Consider the following 20282-nt stretch of genomic DNA (forward strand, 5'->3'; position numbering starts at 1 on the left):
TTAGCGCAAAACTACTAGGGGACATTTTAGCGCAGACATTAGAGCCCATTTTAGCGCAGGATTAATCCGTTCAGCTATATTTTCGATAGCCCATTTTAGCGAAAACTTTCCTAGTTGAATAATACTAAAACAACGAGCATTAATTTATGCTGATTTAATATTAAAGTTGTATGTATATATATGATCACTTTGGTTCATCATGGAAATAAAAGTAGTTCTATAGTTGTCACTCAGCTATTTACGTTTTTCTTGATACTATCATCAAATTGCAAACAACAACATATATAAAAATACAATGTATAGGCGAATGTGCACCACAATCTAGACAAGATAAAGAGAAAAATCAGTTCCTACTGCAACTTTATCAACAGTATTGTACTGATTGTGCATGGGTTTTCTCTTCCAGATCTCGCGCATGGGTCTTTGTTTTTTAATGAAAAGTTTGCAAACAAAATAAATATTGAAACAAATATATAAAGAAAAATGCAAGGATGAACTTAAGGATGTTTTATAAATCCTTGTATGTGCCCATCGAAATTGATAAAGAAGCATTCCAGCCTTTTTTTTATCCTTTCATGTTCCTATGTCCCTAGAAACACACTATCCATTCTTTCTGATTTGAAAATGTGCAATATAAATTGATCCTTTTTCTATTTTAATCGTTCGTTCTAATACACCAGGTCCCATGTACTGAATAGAGAACATTCAAACTAGTCCCCCAAACTGCCTCAAATAATAGATAAAAAGGGAGGGAGAGGATTTCAGAAACATTAAACCTGTTAAGAAAGTTTTGAATAAGCATTCAATGACATATTTGTCGCTGGACGTCAGATAAACAATGAATCAATACACAAAAAAAATGCGCCAATTTGGGTTACGCAATGTTTCAACCAATCTCATTATTATAATTAAATCATACTATTGGTAGAGAAATTCACAATTTGTTAAAACAAATTGACAATTTGTTATTTCTAATTGATAATTTGTTATATCAAATTGATAATTTGTTATATCAAATTGATAATCTGTTATCTCAAATTGATAATTTGTTATACCAAATTAACAATCTGTTATATCAAATTTATAATTTGTTATATCAAATTCATAATTTGTTATTTCAAATTCATAATCTGTTATATCAAATTCATAATTCGTTATATCAAATTGGAAAAAAGTTAATTAGCATGGCACGTAAAGGCTTCCACAATTTTCGACGTTAGGCACTACATGTCAAGTTTTACAGAACGTAACGTCAAAACAAGTAAAAAGCATGGTGTGACATTATGACTAGACAAAAGTAGTCGCTGACTGTGTCGTTAATACTTCCGACATGTGATCGAAAATGGGTTCAAAAAAATCCCTGAACATTAGATTTTAATGTTATATAGTATTTTTTGTGCTATTATAATTTCAAATTTTCCCCCCTGCAAAACTGTATAATATGACTTAGCATACTTGTAACAAAAATGTAAAAAACGGCGTTTTGTGACATTTTGACTAGACAAAAACAAAAAGATCGCGTTTATTTTTTTTCCAATATTTTCTCTTAAAACTTCGACACAATTTTTGTTCATACACTTAAAAAAAAGTTTTCACGTTTGAATAAAATTTCATATCGTAGAAAAGACTGCAACTGCCTATTACTTTTCATAAGACACTTTACCAATACGCCAAAACGTCAGAAAACTGCGAGTGTGACATTTCAACGGATTTAATAAAATGAACAATTTAGGACATAATTTAAACAATACTTACTAATTGAAGACATAAAAAGTTGTATATTTATTGTATAATTTTGACACAGGAAGGGTGGATATGTAAATTGTGGTTTGGATCTGCAGCATTCGTTCGAATTTTGAAGAGCTCCAAAAAATATGCGAGATTTGGGTTTTGTGACAGAAATACAAATTTCAAAAAATCATTAATTCTGCCACGATCTTTTGAAATGTTGTAACACAACTTTTTATTTTTTTTTTCCTGATTATATACGGAATAAAAAGATATATCATTTTCGGAATAATCTATTTGAATTACCTTTAAAAATCACTCTTAACTTCACCCCTATCCATATTTTTTTTTCAATTTTCGGCTTGACCACAAAACAAAGTGAACTTTTCGTCCTGGTCAGACGCGTCCAGTTAACGATGACGTCATAAATAAAACATACACCATTAACACCAAAGACTACTCTTGCTAGGAGTACAACTTTTTTTTAATAAGTTTAAAAATTGACAAGAATAACTTCAAAGCAACGCTGATCATATGTCGCGGTGTTACTTGTCTACACGCTCAAAATCAGTGTTATTAGGGATCATTCGAGTAACAAAATTAATAAAAGTATTGATTTTAAGGCATATTCCATTTCTACTTTTAATTACGCACATTTTGATATATACATTTATATAGTTATCAATTCCGAAACTTCTAACAAATGCAATAAAGGCGAACTGGAAAACAAAACCCGTATTATCACCAACACCGTACGCGACGTCTATATATATATATATATAGTTATAAATGTGTGTTTTTGTTGTCTTGAACATGTGTGAACAGGTAAAATGACACTAATATATTTTTTTTTTTTTTTTTTTTTTTTCACCTTTCCTTTGAAGGATTTATTGAAACAAAAACATGAAATATTATTTCCTATACAGGTAAAATGACACTAATATATTAATAAAGACATTATTTTGACATTTTAAAAGTTGTTAAATTAAGTTTTTATTTCTTGTTTTGATGTTGCTTGTTTTAACATAATTTAACCTATAATATATGAAGCAGTAACTTGAGTTGACAAACGAAATGCTGTACGTGACTTTTGCTGTGTGATTTTTGACATTTTGATTATCTCTTGGAAAACTTTCGAATTTTGATTTAGATAATAGTAAGACAAAAGGCTTTGTCTCATTGGTGTAATGTTCTGCTGACATAGTGAGGGTATTTCCTTGTAATCGTGAGCACTTGACTATTTTCAAATTATTCAGCAATTCTTTGTCCTGCTTTTGGAAATACATTAGGTTTTAATAAGGTTTCTCACCTGTGTTCCATTACTCACATGACAATCAATAAGATATATTTGAAAATAGCCGTAACAAAACGATCAAAGTGGAAAACAGCTAAGATAAAAAAAACTTACCTTCTAGTCTGCCATTAAATCTATCGCTATAAATAGAAGTATCGTTATCATATTTATAAATAGACCGGGAATTTCCATTTGTTTCGCTTCCGGCGTAATAACTTTAAAATAATTCTATTTTTAAAATTGTCTTATACATATGACCGACCATCCTATATTATGTGTTGTTTGAGAAGACGTATCAATCTTGTTTTCTTGGTCTCTCTATTAATGTGTGACTTGATAACAGAATATCTGTACAAATTTACCAGGATTGCGCAAAAATCCGGTTAAATGTTAAATAGGCTTTCAACTAGAACACTGTAAATTATATAGTTTCTTTTGAAGCGACGGTCCATATTTTGTATATATATGTTGTTGCAATGTTTTCCATATTGATTGTTTAGTTATTTTACTACATTTATATAATGATATAATTGATTGATCAGTGGCGGAACCAAGAAGGGGGGTCCGAGGGTTTGACACATCTGCCTGTGTCATCTCTGCTATCGTTCACTAAAATATCGTTATTGGAGCTTTATGTACCAGCAAAAGGTTGTAATTTAGGTTGGATTGGTTGGTCCGAAATCTCTTCTCGATCAGGATTCGTTACTATCAGAGCTCCCTCTACATCAACCCCTACCACCACGCCCACGTAATCTAGAAGGTTTGGTGGCATGACTGTATTGTTTCCGAGAAATCTATGTATTAATCAGAAATAGAAGGAATGGAATTGTGTTGATATGGAACACGATGTTGACGTTATTACTGATAACGTAATAAGATCGCGGTATGAACGTAGCATAATCGTGGTAAGAAAGTACTATAAATGCAGTAAAAGCGTGGTAAGATCGTGTTGCAATCGGATAACTCGAGGTATGGTCGTAGTGAGAACGTGATGAGCGTAGAAAGATCTTGATAAGCGTAGTGAGGTCACAGAATAAGCGCGGTGAGAACGTGGTATAATCATAGCGGGATCGTTGTAGAAGCGTAATAAGGACGTAGCAGCATCGTGAAAGCAATGAAAATCCGCTCATACCGCGACCTCACCTCGATCTGAATTTATTTTAGATCGCGATGAGCGTAGTGCGATCATGCATGGTCTAGTGGGGCTGGGGCTTTACAAATTTTGAACATTTTAAAAGTTTTTTTTAAACAAGAGAAAAGACATATGTATTTATTATTTCTATTTATCATATGTTTAGTAGTAAATACAGTAGTTTTGCATATTTGATAAATAGCCTGCTGTTTAATTCATATCGCGCAACTTTGTCCTGCTTTTAATGTAGTAAAATAACTAAACAATCAATATGGAAAACATTGCAACAACCAATAGATCAAAATACGAAGAATTAAAATCCATAAAAAGGTAAATGCAATTGTGTGCCAGACAATGGACAAGGCAAGGCCGTAGCTAGGCATCTTATTTTAGTGAGGCAAAATAATTGTGCCGAACGAAGCGAGGCGAAAAGTTTTTTTGTAGGGTATGAAATGAATGGTGCAAAATCCTGCATTCTAGGCATTTTTAGAGAGTTTGATAATGTTTTGAATTTGGACACTTTTTATATATATTTTTTTATATTTTAAGACTTTTACTAACACCAAATTTTTAACAACTTTACTTAAATTTATATGTAAGATAATCATCCAAATATCACTGATTTGAGTCTGCTGCCAGAACATAGAACAAACATCTAGAATCATTAGATCAATGGGCAGGGGAATGGGGTGTAACCTTCAATGCAGACAAAACCAAATCTATGTATTTTACGAGAAAAAGAAATATTGATGTCACATCACTATGCATGAATGATGCACCTCTAGAAAATGTCTCAGAACATAAACATCTTGGTATAACCTTATCTTCTAATGCCAAATGGTCTAGTCACATACAGGATATTTATTCAAAAGCTTGTAAACGTCTTAATATTATGAGATATTTAAAACATAAGATTGATAGACAGTCTCTTGAAAGACTTTATATTGCATTTATAAGGCCTATTTTAGAATATGGGAACATAATTTGGGACAACTGCACACAAGAAGAATCAGATCTAATTGAGTCTGTACAACAAGCTGCTGCCAGAATTGTAACTGGGCTTCGAAAGGGAACTCCTAGATGGAAATTATATAAGGAATTAGGTTGGGATTCCCTCCAGAATAGACGTCAGAAAAACAAATTATTGTTTCTTCATAAAACTATTTCTGGAGATATTCCTAATTATATTGCTGCTGATATCTTGTCATGTACAAACACTAATGACCAGTATGGTCTGAGAAAAAAAAGGGAATTTAAAACTCCTCAGTGTCGAACCACAGCCTATAAAAACAGTTTTATTCCACATACTCTTGAAAAGTGGAATTCACTTGATGGAGAAGTTAAAAATATTTTAAGCTTCACAGGATTTAAAAGAAAACTGAATGAGGACATAAGTCCTTGTCCTGTTTTCTTTTCCACTGGTTCACGTAAAGTTAATATAATCCACTGCCAATTAAGAAATGAGGCTAGTGATCTAAAAGATCATCTCTTCTGTGATCATTTGTCGGACAGCTCTATGTGTGCATGTGGAGATCCAGTAGAAGATAATTTTCATTTCTTGTATGTTTGTCCATTTTACATTTATCAGAGATATGAGCTCTTTCGAAAAATAAGTAACTTTAAAAATGTCAATCTTGATGTCCTACTACAGGGTTGCTCAGACTTAAATATTGATGAAAACACAGAGATATTTACATATGTACAACCATATATTCATGAAACTGGAAGATTTTTATAATAATTCATGTGATATTATACTGTTTAGAAACCAGCCTATAACCACAGTGTACCACTCTTTAGTCTTAATTAAAGACAAACCTAACTTTTAACACAAAAAACAACCAATTGTGTTTAGCATCTTTTTGCAAATAAATTTATATATATTTTATTTTATTTTTTGTATTAGTAATTATATTTTCAAAAATCAAGAAATTAATAGTCATGTAATAAGATGGTACACTAAATTATTTATGTATTGCAAAAAAGGGCCAATCAATTCTTTTTATTCATATAAATAGAACAACTTTGTTGCAGTGAGCTTGTGAATTTGAGTAAAAATCACTTTATGATCTACTTGATTCCTAACCAACACTTATTATTTTGGTATAAAATTCGACATCACCTTCAGTAGGTCTTGCTTTAACTTTGTTAACATAGTTATTTATATATGTATACACAAAAAAATACTTCAAGAAGTGGAGGAACTGCCTCCCTGACTCACTGCAACAACGTATGATCTATTAGCTTATCAGAAAATTATATACTATCATGCATGTTATTCAATCCATCTTGTATGGGAAAGGATTTGTATAGGCACTGCCTTTTGTCCAATCCCTTTGTTTAAATGTACATTTGATATTTGAACAATAAAATATTTTGAATTAAATAGAACAAACATCGATTCAGTAGAGTTTGCCAAATTTTTCAGTCAACTCGTTTCAGAATCATAATTTGGTCTGCTGATATCCTTATCGCGATGAACATGGCAAGCCCGCACAATCTCTCGCCACTCATGCATGCTCTTTTCCAAGTTTTCAGTCGTTTCAGGGCAGTCTGTGTTTCTAAAGGAAGCACATTATCATCAACACAATGATCAATGTCTTCTTCCAATTCCTTCTCCATCAGCAATTTGGTAGCAGCATCGGTAATAACAGTTTTGTTTGCAAAAGGGAATTAAGCTTTCCATGCTTTCCTGTAAGCACCATCATACAGTTGCAGTTACAAAAGATTAAACTCGCTTTTATGCTGACAAAGAGTAGACAAACTAGGGATAGAATGAGATAAGATAAATGTATATGATTCTATCTATAGAGTATATATGATATGGATACAGGGGAATTGGAATGGACTTTTTGACGTTTACATGTAGGTCCATAATTTCAAATTATTTCTGGAAATAGTTGGTGGTATTTTAGTTCCAGAATCTATAAATTTAGGGGTTAGGGGTATGGGGTGTCCGATTCCGAAACCCCGAATATAAAGAAACGAAATTCCGTAGTCCCGAATAGAATGAGATTCAAAACAGTGTGGCTGTGGCCATTGATTGACACATTAAATTCATCCATTGACTGGGACAATTTACGTGAACGTTTGTCTGTAACGACCACTGTTCACGACTTACCTACGATAGACATTTAAACTGTGGTGTCACCAAAGGTTTCTTAACGCCTTTAATTAGAAAATAATTCGAAAAATTAATCAGGAATAACCTTTATGTTTTGATTTATATAATTGATATAAATCAAAACGTCGTGTTATTTCTGATTAATTTTTCGAATTACTTTATTAAGGTGTTGAGAATCTTTGGTGACCCCATAGTTTAAGTGTCTTTAAAAAGTACACAGTGAGCAGTGGTCGTTACATACAAACGTTCACCTAAATTGTCCCAGTCAATGGATGAATTTAATGTGTCAATCAATGACCACAGCCACACTGTTTTGAATTTCATTCTAAGTAAAGACAAAATCCTGTGTTAAAGGTTCTACCATTCCTCAATAATAGCAAATTGGAATATGGGATATTCTTTCAATTTTTAATGTTAAAGAAACATGGATAGAAACTTATCTGTAAAGAGAAAGATTAAAGTTCGTGAAATGAATACGCAGACAGGACTGACCCCTTGCGATGACTTGATTTGTCAAAAGTTGGTTAAACGGAGAAATGAATACGCAGACAGAACTGCCCCCTTCCGAATACCAGTACTTGATTTGTCAGTCTACTTATCGTTTTTGGATTGTTCTAATGAAGTTATATACAATACCCAGACTCTGTTCACAAAGAAACTAGTTTACTAGAATTATTCCTTCTTTACCTTCAGTGTCGCTTTTCCTTTTCTGCAAGAGCCTGTTTTTAACTAGAGATCCATGATGATTATCATTACTAGGTTAATGTTATCGAGAAACATCACCCGTTGAGATGCTGAGTTATATCCAGGAAGAATAGTTTAAAAGGAATGATGACAAGTTATATAGAAATTAAGGTTGAGACAGAACAACAAATGACTATTATATTGATATATATGTATAAAAAAAATAATCAGTGTCGAAATTATAGTGAGGCAATTGCCTCACTTGCCTTAAGGGTAGCTACGGCCTTGCAAGGGGTTTCTGAATGAGTTAAGAATGGTCGGTTATTTATACTAACAAGTAGTAAAAAACGTAATTTGTCCATCCGAAGTATTGCTTATCACTTGTCTGCCCTTCATAAGAAATATGTATAGTTCGTTCTTATGTTGTACTGTTATACCACTGTCCCAGGTTAGGGGGAGGGTTGGGATCCCGCTAACATGTTTAACCCCGCCACATTATTTATGTATGTGCCTGTCCCAAGTCAGGAGCCTGTAATTCAGTGGTTATCGTTTGTTTATGTGTTACATATTTGTTTTCTTTCATTTTTTTTTACATAAATAAGGCCGTTAGTTTTCTCGTTTGAATTGTTTTACATTGTCTTATCGGGGCCTTTTATAGCTGACTATGCGGTATGAGCTTTGCTCATTGTTGAAGGCCGTACGGTGATCTATAGTTGTTAATGTCTGTGTCATTTTGGTCTTTTGTGGATAGTTGTCTCATTGGCAATCATACCACATCTTCTTTTTTATATTCACAGTAGACAACGATTTTTTTAATAGACCGTATATGGTATCTATGTAACAGGGAATTTGTAAAACCAGGGATTTTGTAAAATCACTGGACTATTCAGTGATTTTGTAAATAAACTCACTAACAGTATCAGTGGTTTTGTAAAATCCCTGAAATTGTTAGGGATTTTACAAAATCACTGAAAATAGGACTACAATTAAGTATAACTTGCTTTTAGAAATGTGTTTTTCTTAATATGAAAATAGACTAATGATCACTAATGATTATGAAATATATTTGTTTAATTAACACTGTAAGCTAGAACTAGTGTATAATGATAATGACTTTTATTAAAGGCATATAAACGGATATTTAGACCACTGTGAATTTAAGTATTTATGCATGGCAATTTTGGATGACATCTACTGTTACATAATTGCCCTGCTTTTCGAAGCATAAAATTGAGAATGGAAATGGGGAATGTGCCAAAGAGACAACAACCCGACCATTGAAAAAAACAACAGCAGAAGGTCACCAACAGGTCTTCAATGTAGCGAGAAATTCCCGCACCCGGAGGTGTCCTTCAGCTGGCCCCTAAACAAATATATACTAGTTAAGTGATAATGAACGCCATACTAATTTTCAAATTGTACCCCAAAAACTTAAATTAAAATAATACAAGACTAACAAAGGCCAGAGGCTCCTGACTTGGGACAGGCGCAAAAAATGCGGCGGGGTTAAACATGTTTGTGAGATCTCAACCCTCCCCCTATTATACCTCTAGCCAATGTAGAAAAGTAAACGCATAACAATACGCACATTAAAATTCAGTCCAAGAGAAGTCCGAGTCTGATGTCAGAAGATGTAACCAAAGAAAATAAAGAAAATGACAATAATACATAAATAACAACAGACTACTAGCAGTTAACTGACATGCCAGCTCCAGACTTCAATTAAGCTGACTGAAAGATTATGATTTCATCATATGAACATCAGGCACAATCCTTCCCGTTAGGGGTTTAGTATCATGCCATCATAACATATATGAGAAGAACATAATCCGTGTCATGCCAACAACTGGTTTTTGAATAAATGTGTCTAGTTTCGATGCAAAGACCCTTTAAGTGAATCAATAATAACGTCAAAATATTCAATCTTTAATGACCTGACAACAGTACGTAACTATATCCTTTCTTAATAAGTCTATTCAAAGGTTTTGTTAGTTTTTGAGGTGAATACTGACACCTTTGTGTGTGATGTCTGTTTCAAATCAACAGTCCTACGGAAAATTTAACTCTTTGTTTATTATAAACTTAACGACAATAACTTTACTGTGGCAGCTCTACATTTTTTTTTTTAGTTGGCATTCCTCTCAAAATTTTGAAAAGTTCTATAGGTTTGTTTGAAATATTTGCACACTTTCTATTTGCGTACTTTTAATAACATTTTGTCCCTACAACCATGACATATTGATTTGTGAATTGTCTGAACTATGCTTTACATGTCTTCAAAACTTACATAATATTTTTAAGACATCGTTCTGTAATGAATTATACCGATTTTAACGATTTTTCAAATCTCCACATTGAAGAACTTCATACCTACATTAACCAAATTATCTACTTTTATTTGGATAAAAAGAGTTGAGAAAGTTTAGAAACTTATTAACAGATATTTCACTTTGTGGCAGAATACATGTAACTGTTATATGACCCAAGTAAGTAAAACTTCTTTCATTTTTGCTTGGTTAGAACCTATTCATAAACTTGGAAGTACAAAACAAAGTATTCTTACCTATATTTTCTTTTTATATTATTATTTTGTGAATGTAATTTTGTAGGCAGCAAATTTTGTAAAAAAGATCTTAATTATTTCAGGTTTTTAGTAAAATCACTAGTCAAAATCAGGGATTTTATAAAATCACTAACCAGTTCAGTGATTATACAAATTCCCTGAAATTTCAGTGATTTTACAAATTCCCTGAAATTTCAGTGATTTTACAAAATCCCTGATTTCACAAATTCCCTGTAACACACATATATATATATATATATATATATATATATATATATATATATATATATTATCATTTCCCGCCGGCTATGTTATAACCGAGAAACCTTGACGTCATAAACATTGAAGTTCTGAGAAATTTGTTAGCCATAGAACTGAATTCCGAAATTAAAAGTCCTATAGTTGGAATATATTTTCAGATTACAGTGGGAAATTATGATTACAACAGATAAATGGGAAATTATAATTAGATGGACCAAAACTAGACAGTGTATCTGAATTGATAAAATCTACTCAGTCAGGTCAGGTATCCCAATCGCATTCGAAAACTCAATTTTCCTTGAGGACAAGGGTTTTTTGCCCTTTCACGAGGTAATAAGTTGTATATGCTTCATCTACCCTTTACGACTTTTATGTTGTTGTTACAACCGGGTTGTACTAAGGCTGAACAAAATGATGTCAGGCGTGTTTTTTTTTTTTTTTTTTTTTTTTTTTTTTTTTTTTTTTTTTTTTTTTTTTTTTTTTTTGAGGAGGGAGCAAATAAACAAATGAACGGTGGTAAAAAGTGAATACCTATTTTGCGTTAACTTATTCCTATAGTTTTCATGCCAGATACTTGAAATTTCATTGGAAGGTTGGTTATGTATTTGCTATTATGGAATTATTTTAGGATTTATATCCCATTTTAGTATGGGATTATTTATTTGTACTATCAACAGAAAAGGATAAAACCTTTAATTGCGTTTCGTTCTGTATTTTAAGCTCGCACACATATTTTTTATAGTTTCCGACAATGTGCATGATAAGTAGTGTGCTACATCATTAAAATAGTTATATGTTTTAATTGTATACTTGGGAGAAGTTAATCCATCTTATTTACTAAAAAAAAACCGATAACCATTATGTAACACATTCAATCGCTTATATCTTAACTGTTTGTGTTTATCATATACTTATTGCAGGTACGAACAGAGTGACCATGACTGTTGGATGTGAAGTTCACGTTATCTGTTATTATTATTTATATAACACACATCGTTATCATATATAACACTAGTTACACAATATTCAGACAGTATAAAACGTCTGAGACTACAATCGTATCATTCATTTAACATACACACAATCCTTTATAATGGTCCACACAGCAATATTATTTGTTTCATTGGTTTGTAAAACAGTTCAGGCATTTTCTGTTATGTCCGAACCAGATCCAGGATTTGATACATTTTTCACAACTAACTTGGAAGAGATGCTGGATGTTCCTATTCAATTTGATAAACCTCTACCATCATGGCTACGAGGTACTCTGGTAAGATCTTTCATTCTATAAAATGTGAAGAAGTAAACCGGCCAGTAAATTACAAATTCATAAAAGACGTTTACAACCAGGGTAGTGGTTTCACCAGTAGTGCAAAACCCTTTAAAATGAATAAATAAAGAAATGGGTAGTTTAGGGATTATTTTATACAATAAATATTTGCAAAGTCTCTGTTTTCAAATTGTCTCCCGCGTATTCTTGAAAATAATCATTTACTAGTATTTCAATGAAGAATTAATAAAATTGTATTATCCGACTTAAATAGCTATTATGTATTTGGTAGTGGTTCGTGGTGATTGTCACTATTCTGTTAGAAAGCTTTTAAAGAAATATTTTGGGATTTTTTTTTCAAAACAAATGAAGAGTATTTTATTACAGTACTAGTTCTTTGTAGAATGAAATTCAAAACAGTGTGGCTGTGGCCATTGATTGACACATTAAAAATCATCCATTGACTGGGACAATTTACGTGAACGTTTGTCTGTAACGACCACTGTTCACGACGTACCTACGATAGACATTTAAACTGTGGGGTCACCAAAGGTTTCTTAACGCCTTTAATTATAAAATAATTCGAAAAATTAATCAGGAATAACTTTTATGTTTTGATTTATATAATTGATATAAATCAAAACATCGTGTTATTTCTGATTAATTTTTTCTAATTACTTTATTAAGGTGTTGAGAACCTTTGGTGACCCCATAGTTTAAGTGTCTTTAAAAAGTACACAGTGAGCAATGGTCGTTACATACAAACGTTCACCTAAATTGTCCCAGTCAATGGATGAATTTAATGTGTCAATCAATGGCCACAGCCACACTGTTTTGAATTTCATTCTATTACGTTATTTTCAGTTTTGCAAAAACGCAGTTAATGTTGTATTACAAACTTGTATATTCTGGCTTTTAAAATAATTAACAGGGTTAAAACAAAGACATATAAGCTAGAGATTTTACCGCATTCATATTCTTTTTGAAAATCATAATAACGCAGAAAATTTAAAACTAAGTCTTGAAATCGACAGTGGAAATAGTGCTATACATATAAAAAGCATTTATACTGAATGATTTTAGCAATTCTTTTATCGACGAGAACTGGATTTCTTAATCAAATTCAATTTTAAATTCTAAATCTTGACAGCGAAATAAACCAACAACGCTTGTTTATTGCACGTTAACGTGTCTAACCCGAACTACATGTACATTGTCATGTAGTCTTTCTCCAGTTGCAGTTTAATTTTCGGCTACCCCTCTCAACTGTTAAATAGAGAATATCATATGGCTTTTTTCAATATCGCATCCGTATCAACCCGAGACACCAATATAATCCCAAGAGCTCTGCTCGGGGGATTATATTGGTTGAGGGTTGATATGGTGTGTGATATTGAAAAAGCCATATCATATACACTTTATTATATACATATACGTCATATACCTCAAGTAGATGTTTTTTTATGTAACATGACGTCATACAGATAAGGAGGGTTGAAATGACGCCATACATATTATAGATTTGACATGACATCATACAGATTAGGGATTTGATAACAAGCCTTTGCAACAGTGACTGCAATCGATGACGTGACGTCATACAGATTAAAGGTGTGATAAAGCTTTTGCAACCGTGCTGATATCGATATCATCACGGGTGGCTGATACAGCACGCTTGCCATTGATTGGATTAGTTATTACACATACAATTTATCTGTATTTACTACTAAGTACAAATGTATATAATAAACGTATTTATTAATAATTGTCTAATTGTATTATCACATGTTGTAGACAAGTTGGACCTCGTTATGGATATTTGTCTCTGAACGTTTTACAAACAACAATCAAATCGGTAACTGCTATTTATTTTAGGCAAAAAGACTAGATAGAAATAATATCATTCGTGTGACACTTCATATACATACAGGAATAAAAGTCTTCTGATATCAAACTTTTTGATCATAATCTATTATTAGTAAAGTCTTTTTAAGAATGGAGACTTGTAGTATTGTTAAAATTTCACACAGTTCACTATACTAATCACATTTTTTCTTTGAAATTAGGTTCACTCTTGCCAAATATTTGAATAATTCTGAATATTATAAACAAATTAAAAGTAGAGACAACTGTTTTGAAAGTGTTCTAGTTTATTCGAGACTTTTTCTTTATCAAAAATTTCTTTATAACGTGATTATTACATACGAAAATTGGATTTTCTCTTCATTTTTTAAATAACTTTATTTTTATTTATTTTCAGTTTTGAAAAAAAAAATATTCGTTTTTTTTTGGGAAATTGGCGCACATGAATTCCGGAAATTGGTGTAATCAATGGCTTTGAAAAATATAATTTGGCACAAATGATACATTTTCATATAAGCAATTGGCGCGAAAGGACTGCTAACCTAATTTCGTTAATATATTAAAGTTTATCTAGTTTATCATTTGATTTTAGATCATGTTTTAAGCGACACATTTATCCCCGTTTTTTCATTTACATGTAACAGATTTGTATTTCGATTCAAAACCTCCAAATAGTAATACAGACTCTCATTTAGAAATTGAACCTGTCAATAAAAACTGGATTTAGTCCAGTCAGTCTAGCATAAATTTGACCTTATAATAACCTTGAAGTAATTGCAACTGACGATTCAGTTTAAGTTTTAATCTTTAGCATTATACCCCAAATATACACAGAAAAAAGTCCCATAAAATCTAACTTGATGAAAACTAAAAAATAATGATTTTAAAATTCCTTTGGAGATTTGCATTGATATGGGAGATAACTCAGCCAAAAGGTATAAATATTAATAAAAATTGTTACAAAATTATAACTTTACCGCTTCTATTCAACATAATGTATTGATTCTTGATATTTTAGCCGTTTTAAGAGTATAACAAACAATTCTAAAGGTATTTTCATATCTTTTATCAAGCTACAACCTAGATTTCATAATTCAATAGTTGACCAAATATAATTTACAAATATAAACTATACCAAATATTCACATTATTTTTCAAAATGGTTTCAAAGCCATAAATTTGCAATTTCTTTAATGAAAAATGTGCAAAACAAAAATACCCATAACAGTTCAGTTTTGTACATATCATGAGCAGAAGATTGTATAATGTAGTCAAATATTGTGACAGATAATTGACATACATTTTGGACATAGCTGACGTTACAATTATTAATTAAATTTTATTTAAATAAGGAAGGTAATGATTTAGTTAATCACTATGTATCCTGGGTTTGTTTTTTTTATCCTGTTTTTTTTTTTTTTTTTTTTTTTTTTGTAATCCTGTTTGCTACAGTCAATTAAAGGTTACTAGGACGTTCAGAAATTAGCATATAAACTGAACAAGCGGATTTAAAATTAATAGCGAGTTTCTTGATATTCTAGGTGTCAGTCGATCTCGGCAGCGATCAATGCCATGCACCATCCTAGGCAATGTTAACGGCTAGTTTCCCCCATTATGCAGAGATGTAGTTCGTCTGTTGAGAGTCTGAGGGAATATATTATCATAACATAAAAAAGTTAACGTTGATATCCGTCTTGTAGATGTTATGTAGTATGTTGGCCTGCAGAGTTAGTTGTTCTTTGTAGACCCCTACTCTCAACAGAAGAATGACTCTGTGAGAGTTGGTACTTGATTTATACATGATGGGGGAAACTTGCTGTGACAAAACCTAAGATGGTGCATGGCATTGCTGTCGATATAGAGGCAGGCCGGGATCGACTGAAACCTAGAATATCAAGAAACTCGCTATTAATTTTATGTCGGCTTATTCATTTTATGTACTAATTTCTGAACGTCCTAGTAACCTTTAATTGACTATAGCAAACAGGATTACAAAAAAAAAAACCAGGATAAACAAAACAAAAAAACAGGACACATTACCTTTCTTATTTAGATACAATTTTACTAATAATTGTAACGTCAGCTTTGTCCAAAATGTATGTCAAATATCTGTCACAGTACAAATACGAACTTATAGCCCCATCAAAGTATCATATTTTACATGAATTTTAAGAAAATTAACCAAAAACTGACAAAAAAGACTCATTTTTGCGGAGTTATCTCCCTTTCCAATTTTGGAAATTAAAAATGCAAAATTTTAGTTTTGCTCAAGTTTGATTTTATTGGACTTTGTTCTGTGTATATTTGGGACTTAATGCTATAGATATCATAAGAACTAAAACATTTTCTGTTGTAATTAGTTTGAGGTTTTAACTTTTTGACTGGACTAATTGAAATGTTACATGTCTTGAGTTTTAAAGAAAGAATCATACGGGATTCATTCAATTACAAGTATTCTGAATATTAATACAATGTATTGAACAGGTACATGTATATTAAGCTCGAAGTTGGAATTGAAAATTTGAAAAAAAATATTGCACAGAAACATATAATACTGTGTATTGCCATGCATGCAAATGTATTTGACTTTTATATGCTTGCAGATCAGGAACGGATTAGGGATGTTTGAAGTTGGTCGTCGAAATTTTACCCATTCCTTTGACGCCTTTGGTAAACTAGCCAGTTGGAAGTTTTATGGTAATGGGTCAGCATCGTTTAGTACGAACTATATAAAATCAGATTTTTATAAGGACTCTATTGCCAAAGATGACATTGCTCCGTATTTAATGTTTGAATCAGTCAAACCGTCATTCAATGAATTTCAGAAAATGGAGGCCCTTTTAAGGGGTATAGATAATATGAATGTTAACGTCTATAGATTTTTCAATCGACAGGGTAATAATTACGAGTATGTTGTTCTTAATGACTTTTGGAAAATTTATCAAATCAACCCTGAAAGTCTAGACACGATTTCATCAGTTACTGCAGATCTACCACATAAAGGTCACTCCGGAAGTTACACTTTCTTAAGTTTTCTGTCTACTGCGCATCCTCTTCCAGAATACGGAACCTCGAATCATTTCACTTTTGTAAGCAGCGTCAGCCTAATTCCAGGTATCAAAAGTATGATTTCATTAATACGTATAAAATCAATGGAAGAAAGAGAGGAAGTTGCTTCGTGGCCAGTCGATCGAGTCCCATATATGCACTCGTTTTCGGTAACTAAAAACTATGTTATCATATTTGCTGCACCATTTTTACATCAGAGGCCCCTGAGGGGCCTCGGGTGTATTGCCATCGCCTACTTTTCAATTCGCGCAAAGATCAAAGAGATGCATATATAATTAGTTTTGGAATAATAACCGACATTATAGACCCGCGGACCTATATAGTGCAGAATAAAATTCCGTATCACTTCTTTATAATTCATGTTTTCAATGGATACTCAGTTTTTTTAATTTTTCTTAATGCAAAATTTATAATATGAAAATGTTTTGTCGTTAGAAATATTTGTATTTTAATCAAACGATCTTCAATATCAAAAAATTGTTGTTGCGGATGAATACCACGAGTGCGCAAGAGGGCAAGAGCGAGCGTGTAGAAAATCGAGAGGAAATCAATTCACACATTTATACACAGAAAGGTAATTATATTTCAATTATTTGATTTGGAGTAACCTTTTTAAACCGTTTGTAGCATATATTTGTCTATAATATTAACGTAGCAAAACCAGGAAAATTTAATCTGTCATAATATTAAAATAAATTATCAGGTCACGTCCCCCGCAGCCATTTTGAAAATACCAGCAGATTGGGTAGGAGTAACAAGAACCTGCAAGGCCTTTAAAGATAATGTTACTATTTGTGTATTTTTTATAACAACAATTTGTTTTTATAAAGATCTCAACAATTTTTTGAGTTAAATTTCTTTTCTTCGTAAATAACAAGTAGATTGATCACTTGGACACACACACGGAACTATTTTCTGTTTTTAAGATACTGTTTCGGATTTTCGCTCCTTCTCCGACTTAGTTTGTTGCATAATTTAGTATATGTGAATATGTCCCCTTGACTGGAAAATACGCGGAATTTGTAATGACTTTGACTATGTCTATGTAAGTAATTCTAATATATAATTATTGGTTGAATTTATTGTTTATATAATATTCAGAGAAGACTTTTTCTTCTTCCTATAGAGTTGGACTCTTTTTGAGTGTATAAAGACTCGAGCTCTTGCTCGTAAAATCAAGAGTCTTACTTTACACTGAAATGTCAGAATTTGGGTTAATCACATTTACTGAATTACTATAGATATATTGGGAGAAACCTTACAGTTTTGGAGATATAAATATAGATTAACTGTTCTGTTTTTTAAGTCTTCCTTAGCTTGTAGTATTGTATTATTTTGACCATACATGACATGTATCGCCAAAATTATATGATAAGTTGATGACATACTTGTGCTTATCATTCTCTACAGCATTATTTAATTTAAATGTGTAACCATATCCATGTCAAATTTTAGTAACTTATATTAGACATTTGTTCACACATACATGCATATGAGAACTTGAATTGAGCAAATATGATTAGTTATATCTATGAGAAATACAATCAGTTAACTTTATCTATGAGCACCCATGAGATCTTAAATTGAGCAAATATGATCAGTTATATGTTGAGTAAAATTTGAGCTAGATCTACTCAATTGAGTTAGATATATATCAATATTGAGACTAATCTAAATGGTTATTTGAGCACACATGAGCCTATTTATACTATTGAGAGCAATATTGGGATACTGCATGAGCAAACTAAGCAAATCTTTATTGAGACAAACCTATGAGCGCTATATTTTTAAATTTGTTCTTGACAATTTTTTGTTTATTTTTAAAAAAAATATAGGGACAACAGAGTTGGTGTATGTGGGTTCGATTCCCACCCTAGGCATTCATTTATATTGGCTGGTGCAAAGCGGGCAGTTTAGCTTAGTGGCCCCACACAGACTCTGTTGTTCATATGTTACTTGAAAAAATTAGGCGGCATCGTTCTTTATTTTTCTATTCGAAAATCAGACACAACAAAACCATTGAATAATTGTGAAAATTATACCACAGATAACTATGGTAAAACTTTAATTGTTTTTGGCATAATTAAACTTGGCTGCCATCCAAGATCTAAAAAGTTTTTACATTGATGAATTATATATATCAGATTTGGATTCTTTTGGTTACAAAACATTTTGGATGGTACATGTAGGTAGCGGCCAAATCTTTATTCCTAAAGGCTTAAAGCTTTCAGGTCTGAAAATTGCCCAAAATCATCACATTTTGACAAATTTGGAACATAAAATGTACTTTTATGAAAAGAACTGATTTATTGAGCATGTTGAGTGTTAAGACTTTTGAAGTAGACCCAAATTACGAACCAAATTGAGAACTTTTTGGAGTTTTATAGTTTAGGCTATTTTGGGCAATAAGTGAAAAATGTCCTTTGAATCAGTGGTTTCACAATAACCATTATATACTAAGTATCTGTTAGAAGATAGCTCTTTCACAGTACATTGTTAAACTTAAAGATAAATATATACCGACAATGACCAATATTAATGATGGAATGAGATTATACATGTATATATCATGTATATACTGTTTTATATTGTTACATGTACATTATGTACATACATAAATGAAAATTAAAACCAAACTGTGGTCATTATTCATAAAAAAAGAAAAGGGAGGTATGATTGGTATAAATCAGACACCAGCTCTAGACAAAATGATGAAAAAGAAATAAAGCTTATAACCATACAACATTTTTACAATCAGAAAAAAACTATACATAAATCAGTTAGAAATAGCCATGAAATGTCAAATGTTTAACAATATATACAAGAAAACTAATGGCCACATCAATGTACAATCGGGAAATCAAGATATACACCAAAAATTACAAGGCCTGTTTTACAGGTTTCTTACAAAGGACCGACACATTCATATGGTAGTTGTGTTCTATATGTATAGTGCAAAATGTTCTCATTGCTAAACATTTCTAAACCAGTGGTATCCAAAGTATTAAATCCAGAACAAAGTAAAAAAAACCTAACAGTTGAAAAACTATCCAAATGTTGTGATATTCAATTAACAAAAATACCATCATTAGCAAATGGCTATCTACATATAAAACATTGTAATATTTACAATGAACCATTTAATAATTAAAAACCAATTGTTCAAAGAACAATTGAAGGTCTTTCCACAAGTGAAGATCTATTTTATTATCAAAATATTAAAAATCAATCTAAAATGTCAGTTCCTATGGCTTTATAATATATAAATATGAATTTAAAGCAAAGGTCAAAATC

The 20282-nt window shown here is 31.6% G+C and overlaps 1 protein-coding gene across 1 annotated transcript; it reads left to right on the forward strand.

Moving 5' to 3' along the window:
* The first annotated feature begins 11800 nt into the window (after positions 1–11800).
* On the forward strand, positions 11801–17263 carry LOC143062576 (retinoid isomerohydrolase-like). Its single transcript, XM_076234238.1, has 2 exons — positions 11801–12056; positions 16523–17263. Exons 1-2 carry the CDS (start codon positions 11880–11882, stop codon positions 17261–17263), a joined length of 918 nt encoding a protein of 305 aa, XP_076090353.1. The 5' UTR covers positions 11801–11879.
* The last annotated feature ends 3019 nt before the right edge of the window (positions 17264–20282 follow it).

Source organism: Mytilus galloprovincialis, chromosome 2 (genome assembly GCF_965363235.1).
Source record: "Mytilus galloprovincialis chromosome 2, xbMytGall1.hap1.1, whole genome shotgun sequence".
In the NCBI taxonomy this organism is placed as follows: Eukaryota; Metazoa; Mollusca; class Bivalvia; order Mytilida; family Mytilidae; genus Mytilus; species Mytilus galloprovincialis.